At 37.3% G+C, this 18,492-nt stretch overlaps 1 protein-coding gene across 1 annotated transcript in view; it reads left to right on the forward strand.

Annotated features, from left to right (window-relative positions):
- Positions 1-1,032: 1,032 nt before the first annotated feature.
- Positions 1,033-18,492, forward strand: part of LOC149223240 (uncharacterized) — a 41,218-nt gene continuing 23,758 nt past the window's right edge. The window contains exon 1 of the mRNA XM_089387841.1: positions 1,033-4,794. Coding sequence (XP_089243967.1) covers positions 1,033-4,794 — 3,762 coding nt within the window. The remainder of the gene's footprint in view (positions 4,795-18,492) is intronic.

Here is an 18,492-nt window from a genome sequence, read left to right on the forward strand (position 1 = left end):
CAAAAAGATTGGGGACACTCTAGGTACCTATCTGGAGCATGATAGATCATTTGAAAAGACGGGCATCAGGACTATGGCAAGAATTCTGGTTAATATGGATATCAGACCTGGGCTGGTGGAAAAGATCACCCTGCACCACAATCATGTCTCGTGCAAACAACCCCTTGATTATGAAGGAGTGCCTTATCGGTGCAGGAGATGCCACAAAGTAGGGCACCTCTTCAAGGACTGCCCATTGCTTGCGAAGGGGATTTCGGAGGACTCCAAGGGACCTCGCCAACAGAACACGGTGAATCAAAATGAAGGAGAGCACCAACCATCGGAAGATGTGCAGCCTCAGCAGGAGATCCCCTCCACGAAGAAGGGGGATAGCACAACAAAAACTGCTCGCAGCAAGGACCTGGTTGCACCTGGACCGCCGCGGACCCGTTCACGGACTGCCGGGAAGAATACAAAACCGGCTGCGACTGTACCTACTCGTCCGGGTAATGATTCCGTCCCCTCTCTCTCACATTCTTGCTCTAATGATATGATATCTAATATTCACTCTTTTATACAAACATCTCGCTCTGAATCTGCTCCCATTCCCTCCATTATTTGCACTATTGCCCCTCCTCCGCCATCCATTTCTACTACCCCTCCCATGTCCAACCAGATCCTGGGGGTCGTGGACCACTCTTCTTCACCGGAGCTATCCGGATCACACCACTATCACCTGCGATCTAGGGCTCGGCCTCGAATTCTAGGTCTGGGCTCTTCCCCGGGTCGACTCCAAAAACAGAAACGGGGCAGACCTTCTCATATCTCATCGGCTAAGTTAAACGCTGTGGCGGACGTTGCTTTGGGGAGACAATCTACTATTGAAAGGGCGCTTAGAGCTATCGAGCCCATGCACTGTGGTGAATCATGATCTGGCTCTCCTTCAATTGCAGGGGACTTGCCAACCCCAAAAAACGACTGGCTCTGAAAAGACTTCTTCATGTATCAAGATGTGATATTATCTTTCTGCAAGAAACTCTATGCACAGCTGAGATGGCGGTGAACTGCCTGCAAGGTTTTCTTCCGGGGTGGACTCTGCATGGACTGGACGCATGTGGGCGATCCGGTGGCTTACTCATCGGTATCAACCCAAGGAAGTGTAAGTCAATCTCCACCTGGGGGGGCAGAGGGTTCCTGGGAATGGATATCATGGCTGGGGATCTGGGCTTCCCGATAAGATTTATTAACATATATGGTCCCAACCAGCATCGTCTCCCCTTCTGGCAAGACTTTCTATCTGGTAACCATATAACTCAACATACAGTGATTGGAGGGGATTTCAACTTCTCTCTGGGAGTTGGCGAATCTTGGGGTCATAATGCCCAGTGGGATTCCATTGCGGATCAAATGAATTTACTGCTGGACTCTCATCACCTGGTGGACATCCCCATGAATAAGAAACTTCCTACTTGGCACAATCAACGCACAGGGGAGGCTGCACTGGGGAGGCGATTAGATAGATTCATGATGCACCAGGATCTAATTCAGATTTGTCCACTATACAGACAATGGGTTGGCATAGGGGGTCTATCTGACCATCTTCCAATTTTTTTACAGATTAGTGATAATAAACCCAAGCCGAGATCCCCTTTCAAATTCTTCGCTGGCTTTCTCAAGGATCCGGATTATAATAATATGGTCACGAACTTCTGGGTTGCTCAGCCCCCTCTGCGGACTCATCGCAAGGCCTATGATTTCTGTGTTAGGCTTAATAAACTCAAAGTTCTTACTGAAGACTGGGCGACAGCCAAGAGGAAAAGAGATGAACAGATTTTGACGGATACTGAAACTCAGATAGCCTCATTAACTGATGATAAAGGATCTGGTTACCTCACTGATGAATCCAAAGCCTTGCTCAACCGTCTGTATGGACAAAAAGCAAAAATCCTACTTGAAAAGGAGGAGCAATGGAGGCTTAAAAGTAGAGCCATTTGGCTCAAAGCGGGGGACTGCAACACAAAATACTTTCACAACTTAGCCAACGGCAGGAAGGCTTCGAACACCATTTGGAGACTTCCTAGAGAGCCAGATGGTTGGGCTACCACTCACCAGCAATTGGCTAGTCTTGGGGTGTCCCATTTCAAGGGTCTCTTTACAGCTCCACCAGAAATCAATCTTCCAGATATTATTAGAACTGCTGAAAAACTCCCTCGGTTTGTTGGCCAGGAGGATCTGGAAGACCTTACAGCTCCTGTCACATCTCTGGAGCTTGAGAATACTCTAAAATGGTTCAAGAAAGAGAAGAGTCCGGGACCGGATGGATGGCCGGTGGAATTCTATCTGGCGTTTTATGAACAGATGGGTGAGGATATTTTAGCTGTTGTTGAGGAAAGCCGGCTCTCGGGGCACATCCACCCACCTATGAATCAGACCTATATTGCCTTGATCCCCAAAGCTGATGAACCCTCTTCTTTCAATGACTTCCGGCCCATCTCCCTCTGCAATTGCCTATACAAAATCATTGCCAAGATAATTGCCAATCGTATTAAGCCGATTCTTTCCTCCCACATATCTGCTGAACAATTTGCTTTCCTTCGAAATCGCCATATTTATGAGGCTATTGGTACTGCCCAGGAAACCCTACATTCCATCAAGCTGAAGAATCTGAAAAGTGTATCTTTAAAAATTGATCTTACTAAGGCTTTCGACAAGGTGAATTGGCTTTATCTTAAGATGACACTTATACACCTGGGCTTCCCCCTGCCTTTCATTAACTGGATCATGGGATGTGTTACATCTGTCTCGTTTGCCATTCTCATCAATGGAGCAGCATCAGATCGATTTTACATTAACAGGGGCATCAGGCAAGGATGCCCTCTCTCTCCACTACTCTTTCTCATTGTAATGGAAGGGTTGAGCAGGCTTATTGCGGATGCCAAAAGGAATGGGGAGATAAGCGGCCTCAAAATTACCGAACAGCTCTCCATCACACACCTATTGTTCGTGGATGATATTCTCATATTCCTTAATGGCAGCGTTAGAGATAGCACGGCCCTTAACCGGATCCTTCAACTCTTCTGCAAAGCCACGGGTATGGAAATAAACAGGGACAAATCTACCAGATCAGTGACGAGATGCACTCAACAAGAATCTCTATTGGCTGTTCAGTTCTTTCCCTTCCAGGAAAACAATCTTCTGGATGGTATCAAATACTTGGGATTCAGATTAAGGCCGGATGGATACAATTCTGGACACTGGGGGTGGCTCATCAACAAAATAGAAAAGAGGATAACTTGTTGGCACCACCGCCTACTTTCAAAAGCGGGCAGATTACAGTTGATCAAATCTGTTCTCGAGGCCACACCGGTATATTGGATGTCCCTTACCTGGGTTCCGAAAGGCATTTTACAGAAAATTCAACAGATTTGTAGCAGGTTCCTGTGGAATGGGAATAAAAAGGGTAAGATCTTTGCTTGGACTAAATGGTCCCTGGTATCCATGCCCAAGCACTGGGGAGGATGGGGACTTAAATCCCTTCCCGATTTTGCACTCGCCCTAACAGCAAAGCAGGGATGGTCTCTTCTCAAGATGGATAGCTTATGGGCAGAAGTCATACACAAAAAATACATTTGGCCCACAAACATCCTTGACTGGATTCGTAGACCTTCTTGGCAACTTCAAGGTGTGTCGGCCATCTGGAAAGCCACCCTAAAAGCTCTGCCCCTCATCAAGGAAAACCTGCTCTGGAAGATTGGAAATGGTACCCAGGTTCGAATTGGGCTGGACCCATGGCCTGGGTCTGGAAACGCTCACCTCCTTCCGACAGACATGATCCAACATCTTAATTATATGGGTATAAAATACTTAGATCAGGTCGGAGACCCCATCCGATCAACTATCTTCTCTCAAGCTTGGAGATCGGACCATCAGTGGCAATTAACAGATGAATGGGCGGAATTATGGCAGCGATACTTACAGGCTCTCTCTGAATCTCATATTAAGTTACATGAGCATGATGATGAACTTATATGGGCACCTGCAAAATCAGGTTTATATTCTCCTAAGTCGGGATACTTAAAACTCATCGAGGACAAGAAGCCTGATTTGATCAAAGATTGGTGGTTGAAAATTTGGCAGCTTCAAGCTCAGCCCAGAGCCAGGCTATTAATGTGGAACATTCTGGCGAATAAAATTCCATCGGGGGAAAATCTAAAAAGGCGTGCTTTCGCCGGCCCTTCCTGGTGTGTACTTTGCAACAAGGCAGAGGAATCAACTCACCATCTTTTTCTCTCTTGCGAAATCACTAAGGAAATTTGGCAGCAGGTCAAACACACTCTTAACATCACTACCGACTGGCACGCAGATGACATTGCTACTGCCTGGGATCGTTGGTGGATTGCTGCGACCTCAGAGAAAGCGAGGAACCTGCCTTTAGTTGTGTCCATGTATATCTGGTACAAGCGCAATGATATCATCTTTGCGGCAGGCAGGGGAAACTGGCAGCATCTTCCGCCATCCATTTGTTCGGCCTTCACTGAAATCCCTTTTGACATCAAAGCTAATACCCCCAGGCAGATCACCTCCGAAATTATCAACAGAAACATGCCGTGGGCATACTTTGATGGTGCCGCATCTGCACAAGGGTGCGGTGGGGGTATCCTTTTCCACATTACAGAATCTCATTATTTTCATCTGAAACTGGGTCTTGGTCTGGGGACCAACAATCATGCCGAACTCATCACATTGAGACATCTTCTCTATTTCGCTCTTTCTAAAAATTGCAGACAAATACAAATATTTGGTGATTCTAAGATTGTAATTGATTGGGCAAACAATATTTCCTATTGTCACACATACTCTTTGAGACATATCTTGGAAGAAATTGTTTTTTTCAAAACATTTTTTGACCAGATCACTGTTTCACATATCTACAGGGAAAGAAATACAACTGCTGACCGGCTCTCGAAAGAAGCGGCGGCTCGGCCTCTAGGCGATTGGATGATCGAGGAACACAGTCCAGAAGGGATGCACGTCTTCTACCATCGACCGTACATAGATGGACTGTTACAAGGGGAATCCTCCCCAACTGAAATTTTGAAATTTTGATTTTTCTAGCCCATGCTCTGTATATATTGGACTGACTCTTTACAGACATATTATGTATTTTTTCGAACAGAGGACATACCTCTTTTACTTTTTGCATATTTCAGAACAACATGTATATCTGAAAACTTTTTGTAAATGGATACAGCCCCATCGTATCCACAGTGACACATATGGGACAGATCTTATGGAACTACTGAATGGTGGTAATACCACTTTATCAGCATATGCCTTCGGCATCTACAGCATGTAATCTCTATTATACCTCTTAATAGAAATTATGAACTCTATTTTCCCCGGAAAAAATAACTCAGCCCTAAATATCACAGAGAATAAATTAGATATTAAACCCATAAAAGAAGAAATTAATAAACTAATTGTACTCGACCATGAGCGCTTCAAAAGAGCCTTACACCTTATAATCGCTAGTATAGAAGAACAAAACAATGAAGACACATTAGAACTAGTTAAAGAACAATTAAAAACAAAATCTCAAATTCAAACAGCTTATCTGACCGAAGCAATAAGGGTAGGAAAGATACTTGAACATATACATAGAATAATCCATGTCAAAGTCAATTATAATGACCTTAAATTAGATATACTTAAGAAATCCCCAAGCCTAAAAGGAGCGAGTATCTTTATAAATGAAGACCTCATTCCAGAAGACCAAGTTGATCTTAGGAAAGAAGTACAAAAGGTTAAGGAGGCAAGAAAAGAGGGGAACTGGGAAATCATTAAGAATATAAAAAGGTATTGTTAGAGACAAACTCCCAAACATGAACGATAAATAGGCAATGGCATCACTCCGGATCCTTTTTTGGAACTACCATGGTTTTCTATGGTGTAAGGGTCCTATGTTAAGTTGGATCCCGAGTGATCTTGATCTTATTCTTTTAGTTGAAACTTGGGAGCATGACGAATCTAGGGTCCCTCACCTTGATGGGTTCACTCTTTGGTCTACATGGAATAAAAAAATCCTCAAGGAGAGGTTTTGGCAGTATAGTATGCTATATTAGGAACATTGTTTCCTCTCACATCTGACTTCATAAAACTGACTCCTTCAATTAATACATTTGGCTCGAGATCTACGACTCTACAACCAATAGGAACTTCCTTGCAATTTTCTATTTCGCCCTTATCAACTCTACATCCTATAAGAAAAACTACATGGATAAGAATTGTCCTTTCAATACCTTAGAAAAAGACATCTACAACCTAAGGAATGATGACAATATCCTTTTTCTTGGGGAATTTAATGCTTATACTGCTTCTAACCAGGTTATTATGTTAAGTGACAACTCTAACCTCGACCCCTTGTGGTTTGATGAGGATGGTCACTTAGCTATTAGATTGAAGAGAAAATCGGAATACATAATCGAGAACTTATTCAACATCGAGCTCCTCAAACTTTGTAGTTCCCAGGACTTAATCATTTGTAATGGTATTAATAAATGGCCTCTCTTCGGTCAGATGACCTGTTTCCATGGGTTGGGTAGCAACGTTGTGGATTATGCGATCTCTGACATCCATGTCCTCAACCATATTACAAACTTTGAGCTTCTTAATGGGTACGAGCCTGACTCTGACCACAGACCTTTGTCTTTATCCCTCAATCTTGTTATGCATACCACCCACATGTAGGAGAATAGTGAAAGAAAAAGTCACATTCACTTTGACAGGAGTAATGTCAACCTTTTCTTAAGGGATTTGGCAAGGAATCTAGGCTCCTTGACTTATAATAACAACATTGATCAAATATATTACCATTTTACTACTACCCTTTCCACCACCATTAGCAAATTCTCTAATAAGACTTCGTATAAGAAAAATAATAGAACTTCCAATCCTTGGTATGACAAAGACTGTAAAATTGCCAGGAAAGAAATCAGAGATGCCCCTAATGAGAGCATTAAGCTCCAAAATATAAATATATACAATCTCTTTAAGAGGAAGAAGAGGTCATATATTAATAAGAGACAAGCATTTTCTCCACCTTTCTAAAGTTGCACCTAGAAATTTTTGGTGGAATGTGTTTGTTCGTAAAACTAAAGATAATCATTTTATCCCCCTAGAAAATTGGGATAACTATCTTAAGAAGTTGTATGACTCTCTGGACACCATGGGCACCATCTTAAACACTCCTATTAAGGATGATATTTTTTCTCTGGAAGACGTTGAGTTTGGGATTAATAAGCTCGCTAATGGGAAAGCCAAAGATATTGAAGGTTACCAAGCTGAGATATTTAAAATGGGAAAATCTATCCTCATTCCTCATCTCCACAAGCTTCTCAATTTGGCTGTAAAGCATGGCTTCCTTGAGCTTTGGACATAAAGCCTTATTGTGCATATCTTCAAAAATGGGGACAAATGCATGCCCTCTAACTACAAGACCATTATGATTAGCCACATCCTAGCCAAGATTTATGGGCTCATTCTGGAAAAAAAGCTTAGCCTTTGGCTTGAGAACCAGGGTAAAAGAGCTAAAGGGAAAGTTGGTTTTAGGAGACATCACTCGACCATTGACCACCTTGTCACCCTTAGGATTATCACGGAGGAATGTCGCAATAGTAAAATCGATCTCTTCTGTTGTTTTGTGGACTTTAGAAAATATTTCGACATTGTTCCTTGAGATAAGCTCTGGGCGAGGCTTGATGAGATCATGGTTCCTCCTGAACTAAGGATTATTTTGATCTGCCTCTACGAGACTGTCATTACCAAGCTTAAGACCAACGAAGGGTGATCTAAAGATATTAAATGTAATATCATGGTTAAGCAAGGTTGTCCCATTTCCCCTACCCTCTTTGGTATTTACATCGATAAACTAGAGGAGTGTCTGGAAACTGTTGGCTACAAAGGCATCGATCTCATTGGTATTATCATTACTCTTTCTCCTTTATGCTGATGATATCGTTCTTCTTACAAGGAGCTATGATGACCTAGATAAGTAGCTTAAGACTCTTCATGTCTACTGCTCTAAGATGGTTATGACTATTAATATTGACAAGACTAAAGTCATGATCATTAAATCCAAAAAGATCACCCATGGTAGTTTCATCTATGATAACCATTGTCTTGAGCAGGTTTCTTCTTATAAATATTTGGGTATTGAATTTCCTCATCAGGTCAACTGGAATTATAACATTAAGAAAATAATTATTGGAGGTTGGAAAGCTTATTATGAGCTTGAAAACAATTGTAAATTAGTCGATCTCTACATTTGAAATAAAAAAAGGTTCGTCTTTGAGACTTTCCTCACCCTTGTTATCTTATACGAATGTGAAGTTTAGGGGTGTAGTATATCTACGGAGTCGTGGATAAAGATTGAGATGATCCAAAAGCAATTCATAACCTATAACCTCAAGATCAAGGGAAATACTCCCTATCCTATCCTCTTGATCAAAGCTAGCATGTCCCCCACTGAAAGTGCAACTATGTTTAGATCTCTGATGTACAAGAAGAAGCTTCATAATATGGATTCGAAGAGGCTCCCAAAAATCGCTTCTAACTTTAGTAAAAACCCCCACTTGCGCCTCAAGCGGGGGTGGCATCAGGATGCTCAATCTTGGCTCAACCTTTGGGGGATTAAGGAGGAGATCATCATGGGAAGCAAGGACAGTATAAAAGATACTATTACCTTCAGTTTTAAGGACAAGATGCGGGATGCTAAGGAGCTGGAGGGTAAAAGGAAGCTAAGGTACTATAAGGAGGTGATCAATCCCACCCTCAAGAACCAGAATGATCTCTCTATGTTGACTAGCACCAAGAAGGAAATGAACATCGCTAGGATTAGAAATAACTCTCATGAGCTTCAGAGTGAGACTAGGAGGTGGTCTACTCCCAAGAATCCCTAGGACGATAGAATTTGTCATATTTGTGATACTAGGAAGGTGGAAGATGAAAAGTACTTCCTTTTAGATTGCTCGACTCTTGCACACATCTGCTCTCAATTCCCTATCATTAACCACACCTCTAATCTTCTTGACTTATTAAGCCAACCCAACTATACCGATCTTGGAATGCTTCTTTGTGTACTTTTTGATCATAGAAACAAGATTTTGAAGAATGACATTTAGACTCTCTTTTCTTTAGGTCCGATAGATCACATTGGTCTTAGTGGACATTAATCATTATCATCATCATTAATAAATATTTATTAACTAATAATATATTATAAATATTAATAATATTTAATAAATATATTAACAACATATTTATTATTAATTATTAATAATATATTATAAATATTAATAAATATATTACCAATATATTTATTATTATTAATATTGTTATTACTATTTATTAACTAAATAGTTAATAAATATATATTAACTATTTAGTTAATAAATATTTATTAACTAATTATTATTATTATTTTATATTAACTAATTAACTAATAATGTTTTATATTAAAAATAATTAATATAAATATTGTTTTTTTAATAATTTATAGTAATTATTATTAATTAATTAAACTCAAGGATTTATAACCCAAGGACTAATATTAAAAAGCTTATAAATAACATTATACCTAATGAATATGAACCCTTAGATTAATAAACCCAAGGGATTATAAACCCAAGGAAATAATATTAAACCCAAGGGATCAATATTATAAACTCAAGATATAAAAACCCTAAGATAAATATTATAAACCCTAAAACAATCATGGTTAACCATGATTTATTTTCATATTGAGATAATTTTTTTCACAATGCGACATTGGACCATATTTGACCATGATTGATTTTAATATGCATACAATATTTGTAACAATGCGACATTGGACCATGGTTGATTTTTATATTGAGAAAATCTTGATCACAATGTGACATTGGATCGAAGTTTACAATGATTATAAACCCAATGGATTTATATTAAACCTAAAGATTAATATTATAAATCGTATGAATAATATATACCCCAGGGAATGATATTATAAACCCAAGGGAATAATAAACCCTAGGGATAAAAATTATAAACCTAGGATTTATAAAGCCTAAGATAAATATTATAAACCCTAAAATAAACATGGTTGACCATGGTTGAGACCATGCTACAAATTGACGTTGGACCATGGTTGACCATGCTACACCATGATTGATTTTCATATTGAGACAATCTTAATCACAATGTGACATTCTATCATGGTTGACCATTGTTGACCATGGCTGGCTATGATTGACCATGGTTGACCATGATTGATATTATAAACCCAACAAAATAATAAATCCAAGGGATTGATCTTATAAACCCAAGGGATTAATATTAAAACCCCAAGGGATTATGAACCCAAGGAAATAATATTAAACCTAAGGGACAAATATTATAAATCCAAGGTATATAAAACCTAAGATAAATATTATAAACACTAAAATAAACATTGTTGACAATGGTTGACCATGGTTGATTTTCATCTTGAGACAATCCTCGTCAAAATGCGACATCCGATCATGGTTGACCATGTTTAACCATCTTTGATTTTGATATCAACACAATCTTTGTGAAAATGCGACGTTCGACCATCGTTGACCATGGATGGCCATGTTTGATTTTATAAAACATGGTTGACCATGGTTGATCAAGGTTGACCATGATTGACTGTGGTTGACGATGATTATCATATTGAGACAATCTTTGTCAATGCGACGTAAATTATAAAACCAAGGTATATAAACCCTAAGATAAATATTATAAACCCTAAAATAAACATGGTTGACCATGGTTGAGCATGATTGATTTCCATTTTGAGATAAGCTTTGTCACACTGCAGCACTGCACCAAGGTTGACCATGATTGATTTTCATATTGAGATAATTTGTCGCAATGTGACATTGCACTATGGTTGACCATGGTTGATTTTCATATTGAAACAATCATTGTCACAATGCGACATTCGACCATGGTTGACCATGGTTGGCTATGATTGACCATGCTTGACCATAATTGATATGATAAATCCAAGGGAATAATAAAACCAAGGGAATACTAAATCAAAAGCATTAAGACTAAAATCCAAAAGGGATTATGAACCCAAAGGACAAATATTATAAACCCAAATTATATAAACCTTAAGATAAATATTATAAACACTAAAATAAACATCGTTGACAATGATTGACCATGGTTGACTTTCATAACAACATAATCTTTGTGACAATGCAACCTTTGACTATAGTTGACCATGATTGACCATGGATGACCATGTTTGAATTTATAAAACATGGTTGACCATGGTTCACCAAGGTTGACCATGATTGACCATGGATGACCATGTTTGATTTTATAAAACATGGTTGACCATGGTTGGGCATGGTTGATTTCCATATTGAGACAATCATTGTCATAATGTGACGTTGGACCATGCTTGACCATGATTGATTTTCATATCGAGACAATTTATTGCAATGTGACATTTGATTATGGTTGACCATGGTTGGCTATGATTAACCATGGTTGACTGTCATTGATATTATATACCTAAGGGAGTAATAAACCTAAGCGATTAATACTAAAACCCCAAGGGAATATGAACCCAAGGGAATATATTAAACCGAGGGATTGATATTATAAACTGAAGGTATATAAACCCTAAGATAAATATTATAAACACTAAGATAAACATGGTTGACAATGATTTTCATATTGAGACAATCCTTGTCACAATGTGATGTTGGACCATGGTTGACCATGCTTAACCATGGTTGATTTTCATAGCAACACAATTTTTGTGACAATGTGACGTTCAACCATGGTTGACCATGATTATCATATTGAGACAATCTTTGTCATAATGCGATGTTGGAGCATGGTTGAGAAAATGATTGATTTTCATATAGATACAATCTTTGTCACAATGTGACGTTGGACCATGGTTGACCACAATTGATTTTATAAAACATGATTAACCATGGTTGAGCATGGTTGAATAATATTAAACCCAAGGGACTAATATTATAAACCCAAGGTATCTAAACCCTAAGTTAAATATTATAAACACTAAAATAAACATGGTTGACCATGGTTGACCATGGTTGATTTTCATATTGAGACAATCCTTTTCACAATGTGACATTGGACCATGCTTGACCATGGTTAAGACAATTATTGATTATAAATACTAAAATAACCATGGTTGACTATTGTTGATTTTCATATTGAGGTAATGCTTATCACAATGTGACATTGGACCATTATTGACCACACTTGACCATTTCTGATTTTCAAGTCGACAAAATCTTTGTCACAATGTGATATTGGACCATGGTTGATTCTCATATTGAGATCATATTTGTCACAATGCGACGTTGGACCATGGTTCACCATGATCTATATTATGAACAAAAGAAAATAATAAACCCTAGGGATTAATATTAAAAGCCTAAGGTATATATACCCTAAGATAAATATTATAAACTCTAAAATAAAATAAACATGGTTGACCATGGTTGACAATGATTGATATTATAAACCCAGGGAAATAATAAACCCTAGGGATAAATACTAAAAACCCAAGGGACAAATATTATAAACCCAAGGTATATAAAACCTAAGATAAATATTATAAACACTAAAATAAACATCGTTGACAATGCGACATTCGATAATGGTTGACCATGGTTGAGCATGGTTGGCTATGATTGACCATGATTGATATTCCAAACCCAAAGGAATAATAAACCCAAGGGATTGATCTTATAAACCCAAGGGATTAATATTAAAACCCCAAGGGATTATGAACCCAAGGGAATAATATTAAACCTAAGGGACAAATATTATAAACCCAAGGTATATAAACCCTAAGATAAATATTATAAACACTAAAATAAACATTGTTGACAATGGTTGACCATGGTTTATTTTCATATTGAGACAATCCTTATCAAAATGCGACATTCGACCATGGTTGACCATGCTTAACCATCGTTGATTTTCATATCAACACAATCTTTGTGACAATGTGACATTCGACCATCGTTGACCATGATTGACCATGGATGACCATGTTTGATTTTATAAAACATGGTTGACCATGGTTGATCAAGGTTGACCATGATTGACCTTGTTTGACCGTAAACCCAAGGTATATAAACCCTAAGATAAATATTATAAACCCTAAAATAAACATGGTTGACCATAGTTGAGCATGATTGATTTCCATTTTGAGATAACCTTTGTCACAATGTGACGCTGGACCATGGTTGACCATGATTGATTTTCATATCGAGACAATTTGTCGCAATGCGACATTGCACTATGGTTCACCATGGTTGATTTTCATATTGAGACAATCATTGTCACAATGCGACATTCGACGATGGTTGACTATGGTTGGCTATGATTGACCATGGTTGACCATGATTGATATTATAAATACGAGGGAATAATAAACCCAAGGTATTAATATTATAAACCCAAGGGAATAATAAACCAAAGGGATTAATACTAAAACCCAAAGTGATTATGAAACCAAGGGAATAATATTAAACCCAAGGGACAAATATTATAAACCCAAAATATATAAACCTTAAGATAAATATTATAAACACTAAAATAAACATCGTTGACAATGGTTGACCATGGTTGATTTTCATATCAACACAATATTTGTGACAATGCAGCCTTTGACCATAGTTGACCATGATTGACCATGGATGACCATGTTTGATTTTATAAAACATGGTTGACCATGGTTCACCAAGGTTGACCATGATTTACCATGGTTGACGATGATTATCATATTGAGACAATCTTTGTCATAATGCAATGTAAATTATAAACCCAAGGTATATAAACTCTAAGATAAATATTATAAACCCTAAAATAAACATGGTTTACCATGATTGAGCATGGTTGATTTCCATATTGAGACAATCTTGGTCACAATGCGATGTTGGATCATGGTTGACCATAATTGTTTTTCCTATCGAAACAATCTATCGCAATGCGACGTTGGACTATGGTTGACCATGGTTGGCTACGATTAACCATGGTTGACCATCATTGATATTATAGACCCAAGGGATTGATATTATAAACCCAAAGGAGTAATAAACCTAAGGGATTAATACTAAAACCCTAAGGGATTAATACTAAAACCCCAAGGGATTATGAACCCAAGGTAATATATTAAAACCAAGGAACTAATGTTATAAACTGAAGGTATATAAACCCTAAGATAAATATTATAAACACTAAGATAAACATGGTTGACAATGGTTGACCATGGTTGATTTTCATATTGAGACAATCCTTGTCACAATGCAATGTTGGACCTTGGTTGACCATGCTTAACCATGGTTAATTTTCATAGCAACACAATTTTGGTGACAATGTCATGTTCAACCATGGTTGACGATGATTATCATATTGAGACAATCTTTGTCATAATGTGATGTTGGAACATGGTTGAGAAAATGATTGATTTTCATATAGGTACAATCTTGGTCACAATGTGACGTTGGACCACGGTTGACCACGATTGATTCTATAAAACATGATTAACCATGATTGAGCATGGTTGAATAATATTAAACCCAAGGGACTAATATTATAAACCCAAGGTATCTAAACGCTAAGTTAAATATTATAAACACTAAAATAAACATGGTTCACCATGATTGATTTTCATATTGAGACAATCCTTTATAACATGTGACATTGGACCATGCTTGACCATGGTTAAGACAATTATTGATTATAAACACTAAAATAAACATAGTTGACTATGGTTGATTTTCATATTGAGGCAATGCTTATCACAATGTGACATTGGACCATGGATGACCATGCTTGACCATGACTGATTTTCAAATCGATAAAATATTTATCACAATGCGACATTGGACCATGGTTGATTCTCATATTGAGACAATATTTGTCACAATGCGACGTTGGACCATGGTTCACTATGATCTATATTATAAACCAAAAAGAATAATAAAACCTATGGATTAATATTAAAAGCCTAAGGTATATAAAATATAAGATAAATATTATAAACCTTAAAATAAAATAAGCATGGTTGACCATGGCTTACAATGATTGATATTATAAATCCAAGGGAATAATAAACCCTAGGAATAAATACTAAAAAACCAAGGGACAAATATTGTAAACCCAAGGTATATAAAACCTAAGATAAATATTATAAACACTAAAATAAACATCTTTGACAATGGTTGATTTTCATATGAAGACAATCCTTGTCACAATGCGACATTCAACTATAGTTGACCATGCTTAACCATCATTGATTTTCATATCAACATAATCTTTGTGACAATGCAACGTTTGACCATGATTGACCATGATTGATATTATAAACCCAACGAAATAATAAACCCAAGGGATTGATCTTATAAACCCAAGGGAATAATAAACCTAAGGGATTAATATCAAAACCCCAAGGGATTATGTACCCAAAGGAAATAATATTAAACCTAAGGGATAAATATTATCCACCCAAGGTATATAAAGCCTAATATAAATATTATAAACACTAAAATAAAAATCGTTGACAATGGTTGATTTTCATATTGAGACAATCCTTGTCAAAATGTGATGTTCAAGCATGGTTAACCATGCTTAACCATCGTTGATTTTCATATCAACACAATCTTTGTGATAATGAGTCGTTCGACCATGGTTGACCATGGTTGATCAAGGTTGACCATGATTGACCATGGTTGACTGTGGTTGATGATGATTATCATATTGAGACAATCTTTGTCAATGTGATGTAAATTATAAACCAAAGTCATATAAACCCTAAGATAAATATTATAAACTCTAAAATAAACATGGTTGACCATGGTTGATTTCCATTTTGAAACAATATTTCTCACAATGTGATGTTGGACCATGGTTGACCATGATTGATTTTCATATCAAGACAATTTGTTGCAATGTGACGTTGCACTATGGTTGACCATGGTTGATTTTAATATTGAGACAATAATTGTCACATTGCGACATTCGACCATGGTTAACCATAGTTGGCTATGATTGACCAGGATTACCCATGATTGTTATTATAAACCAAGGCATTCATATTCTAAACCCAAGGGATTAATATTAAAACCCCAAGGGATTATGAACCCAAGGGAATAATCTTAAACCTAAGGGACAAATATTATTAAACTAAGGTATATAAAGCCTAAGATAAATATTATAAACACTAAAATAAACATCGTTGACAATGGTTGATTTCATATTGAGACAATCCTTGTCAAAATGCGACGTTCGACCATGGTTAACCATCATTCATATCAACACAATCTTTGTGACAATGCTACATTCGACCATGGTTGACCATGGATGACCATGTTTGATTTTATAAAACATGGTTGACCATGGTTGATCAAAGTTAACCATGATCGACCATGGTTGACGATGATTATCATATTGAGATAATCTTTGTCAATTTGATGTAAATTATAAACCCTAAGATAAATATTACAAACCCTAAAATAAACATGGTTGACCATGGTTGAGCATGGCTAATTTCCATATTGAGACAATCTTTGTCATAATGTGACGCTGGAGCATGGTTGACCATGCTTGATCATGATTGATTTTCATATCGAGACAATCTGTCACAATGCGATGTTGGACTATGGTTGAACATGGTTGGCTATGATTGACCATGATTGATATTATAAACCCAAGGGAATAATAAACCAAAGGGATTAATACTAAAACCCAAAGGGATTATGAACCCAAGGGAATAATATTAAACCCAAGGGACAAATATTATAAACCCTAAACCCTAAGATAATTATTATAAACACTAAAATAAATATTGTTGACAATGGTTGACCATGGTTGATTTTCATATTGAGACAATCCTTGTCACAATGCGATGTTAGACCATGGTTGACCATGCTTAACCATGGTTGATTTTCATATCAACACAATCTTTGTGACAATGCGACCTTCAACCATAGTTGACCACGATTGACCATGGATGACCATGTTTGATTTTATAAAAAATGGTTGACCATGGTTCTCCAAGGTTGACCATGATTTATCATGGTTAACGATGATTATCATATTGAGACAATCTTTGTCATAATGTGACACAATTTATAAACCCAAGGTATATAAACTCTAAGATAAATATTATAAACCCTAAAATAAACATGGTTGGCCATGGTTGAGCATGGTTGATTTTCATATTAACACAATCCTTGTCACAATGTGACGCTGGACCATGGTTGACCATGATTGATTTTCATATTGAGACAATCTACCACAATGCAACGTTGGACTATAGTTGACCATGGTTGATTTTCATATTGAGACAATCATTGTCACAATGTGACATTCGACCATGGTTGGCTATAATTAACCATGGTTGACCATGATTGATATTATAGACCCAAGGGAATAATTAACCCAATGGATTGATATTATAAAACCAAGGGAGTAATAAACCTAAGGGATTAATACTAAAACCCCAAGGGATTATGAACCCAAGGGAATATATTAAAAATAAGGGACTCATATTATAAACTAAAGGTATATAATGTAGGGACCAATCCTCTATATATATATATCAAAATAAAAATACAACCAGAAGAGAATAGCATTGGGAATTCAAATTTATTAAGCACTATCTAACACATCTCTGAAACTCATTTCATTGAACATATCATCTAATTTTTATATATTTAACTAAAGCCATAAAGAAGTCATACAAAATAATATTATAACACATAGGTACTGTTCACCAGAAGACGAGATTCAAACTTGACTTGCTGCTACTTGTCTTCCTTTGTTGTCGGTCGCCTTTGAATGTGAATGACGACGTGCTTGATCTGAATGTAGTGACCCACTGGTTGACCTCCCAGCCTACTCCTTGGGCACTCTTCTTCTCCGCTGACCCCCGAGCTGCAATGGGTTTGTACAATGGAGGAATGTAATAGTTGGTAGAGGAGAGCACTCTTTGGCTCAAGAGTCCCCTCTCTAAAGTCCTCTACATCACCAAACTCACTATAGTTTGTAGTCACTACTCTGACATAGTCTTATCCATCCAACCATAGGGTAAAAAGTCCTTTCTCCCATGGCTTGCCCCTTCTTTTATAGGAGTCCTCATAGGTGACACTTGGCCTGTCATGCATAATTAATTATTTTTGATAATTCAATAGTTTGATTATTCACCCACCCATGTGTCACTCTCTCATCAAGGACCTCCAAAATTATTTACTTAAATTTTAATATAAACATAATATTTTTCCTCACCTCAACAAGATTCATATTTCTTCTCCTAGTTGTCTCTTGATCCCCCTTTTTACTCCTTAATTTTTGTTCATTACTAAAGTCAATTGATAAGTCAAGATTTGATCCCATATCTACTCCCTAATTCAACTCAAGTTATCTCTTAGATGGATATTCTTATGTTGGTTT

The sequence above is a fragment of the Pinus tabuliformis genome, chromosome Q (assembly GCF_031772625.1).
Source record: "Pinus tabuliformis cultivar Carrire ecotype Pingquan chromosome Q, CPIR1, whole genome shotgun sequence".
Classification (NCBI taxonomy): Eukaryota; Viridiplantae; Streptophyta; class Pinopsida; order Pinales; family Pinaceae; genus Pinus; species Pinus tabuliformis.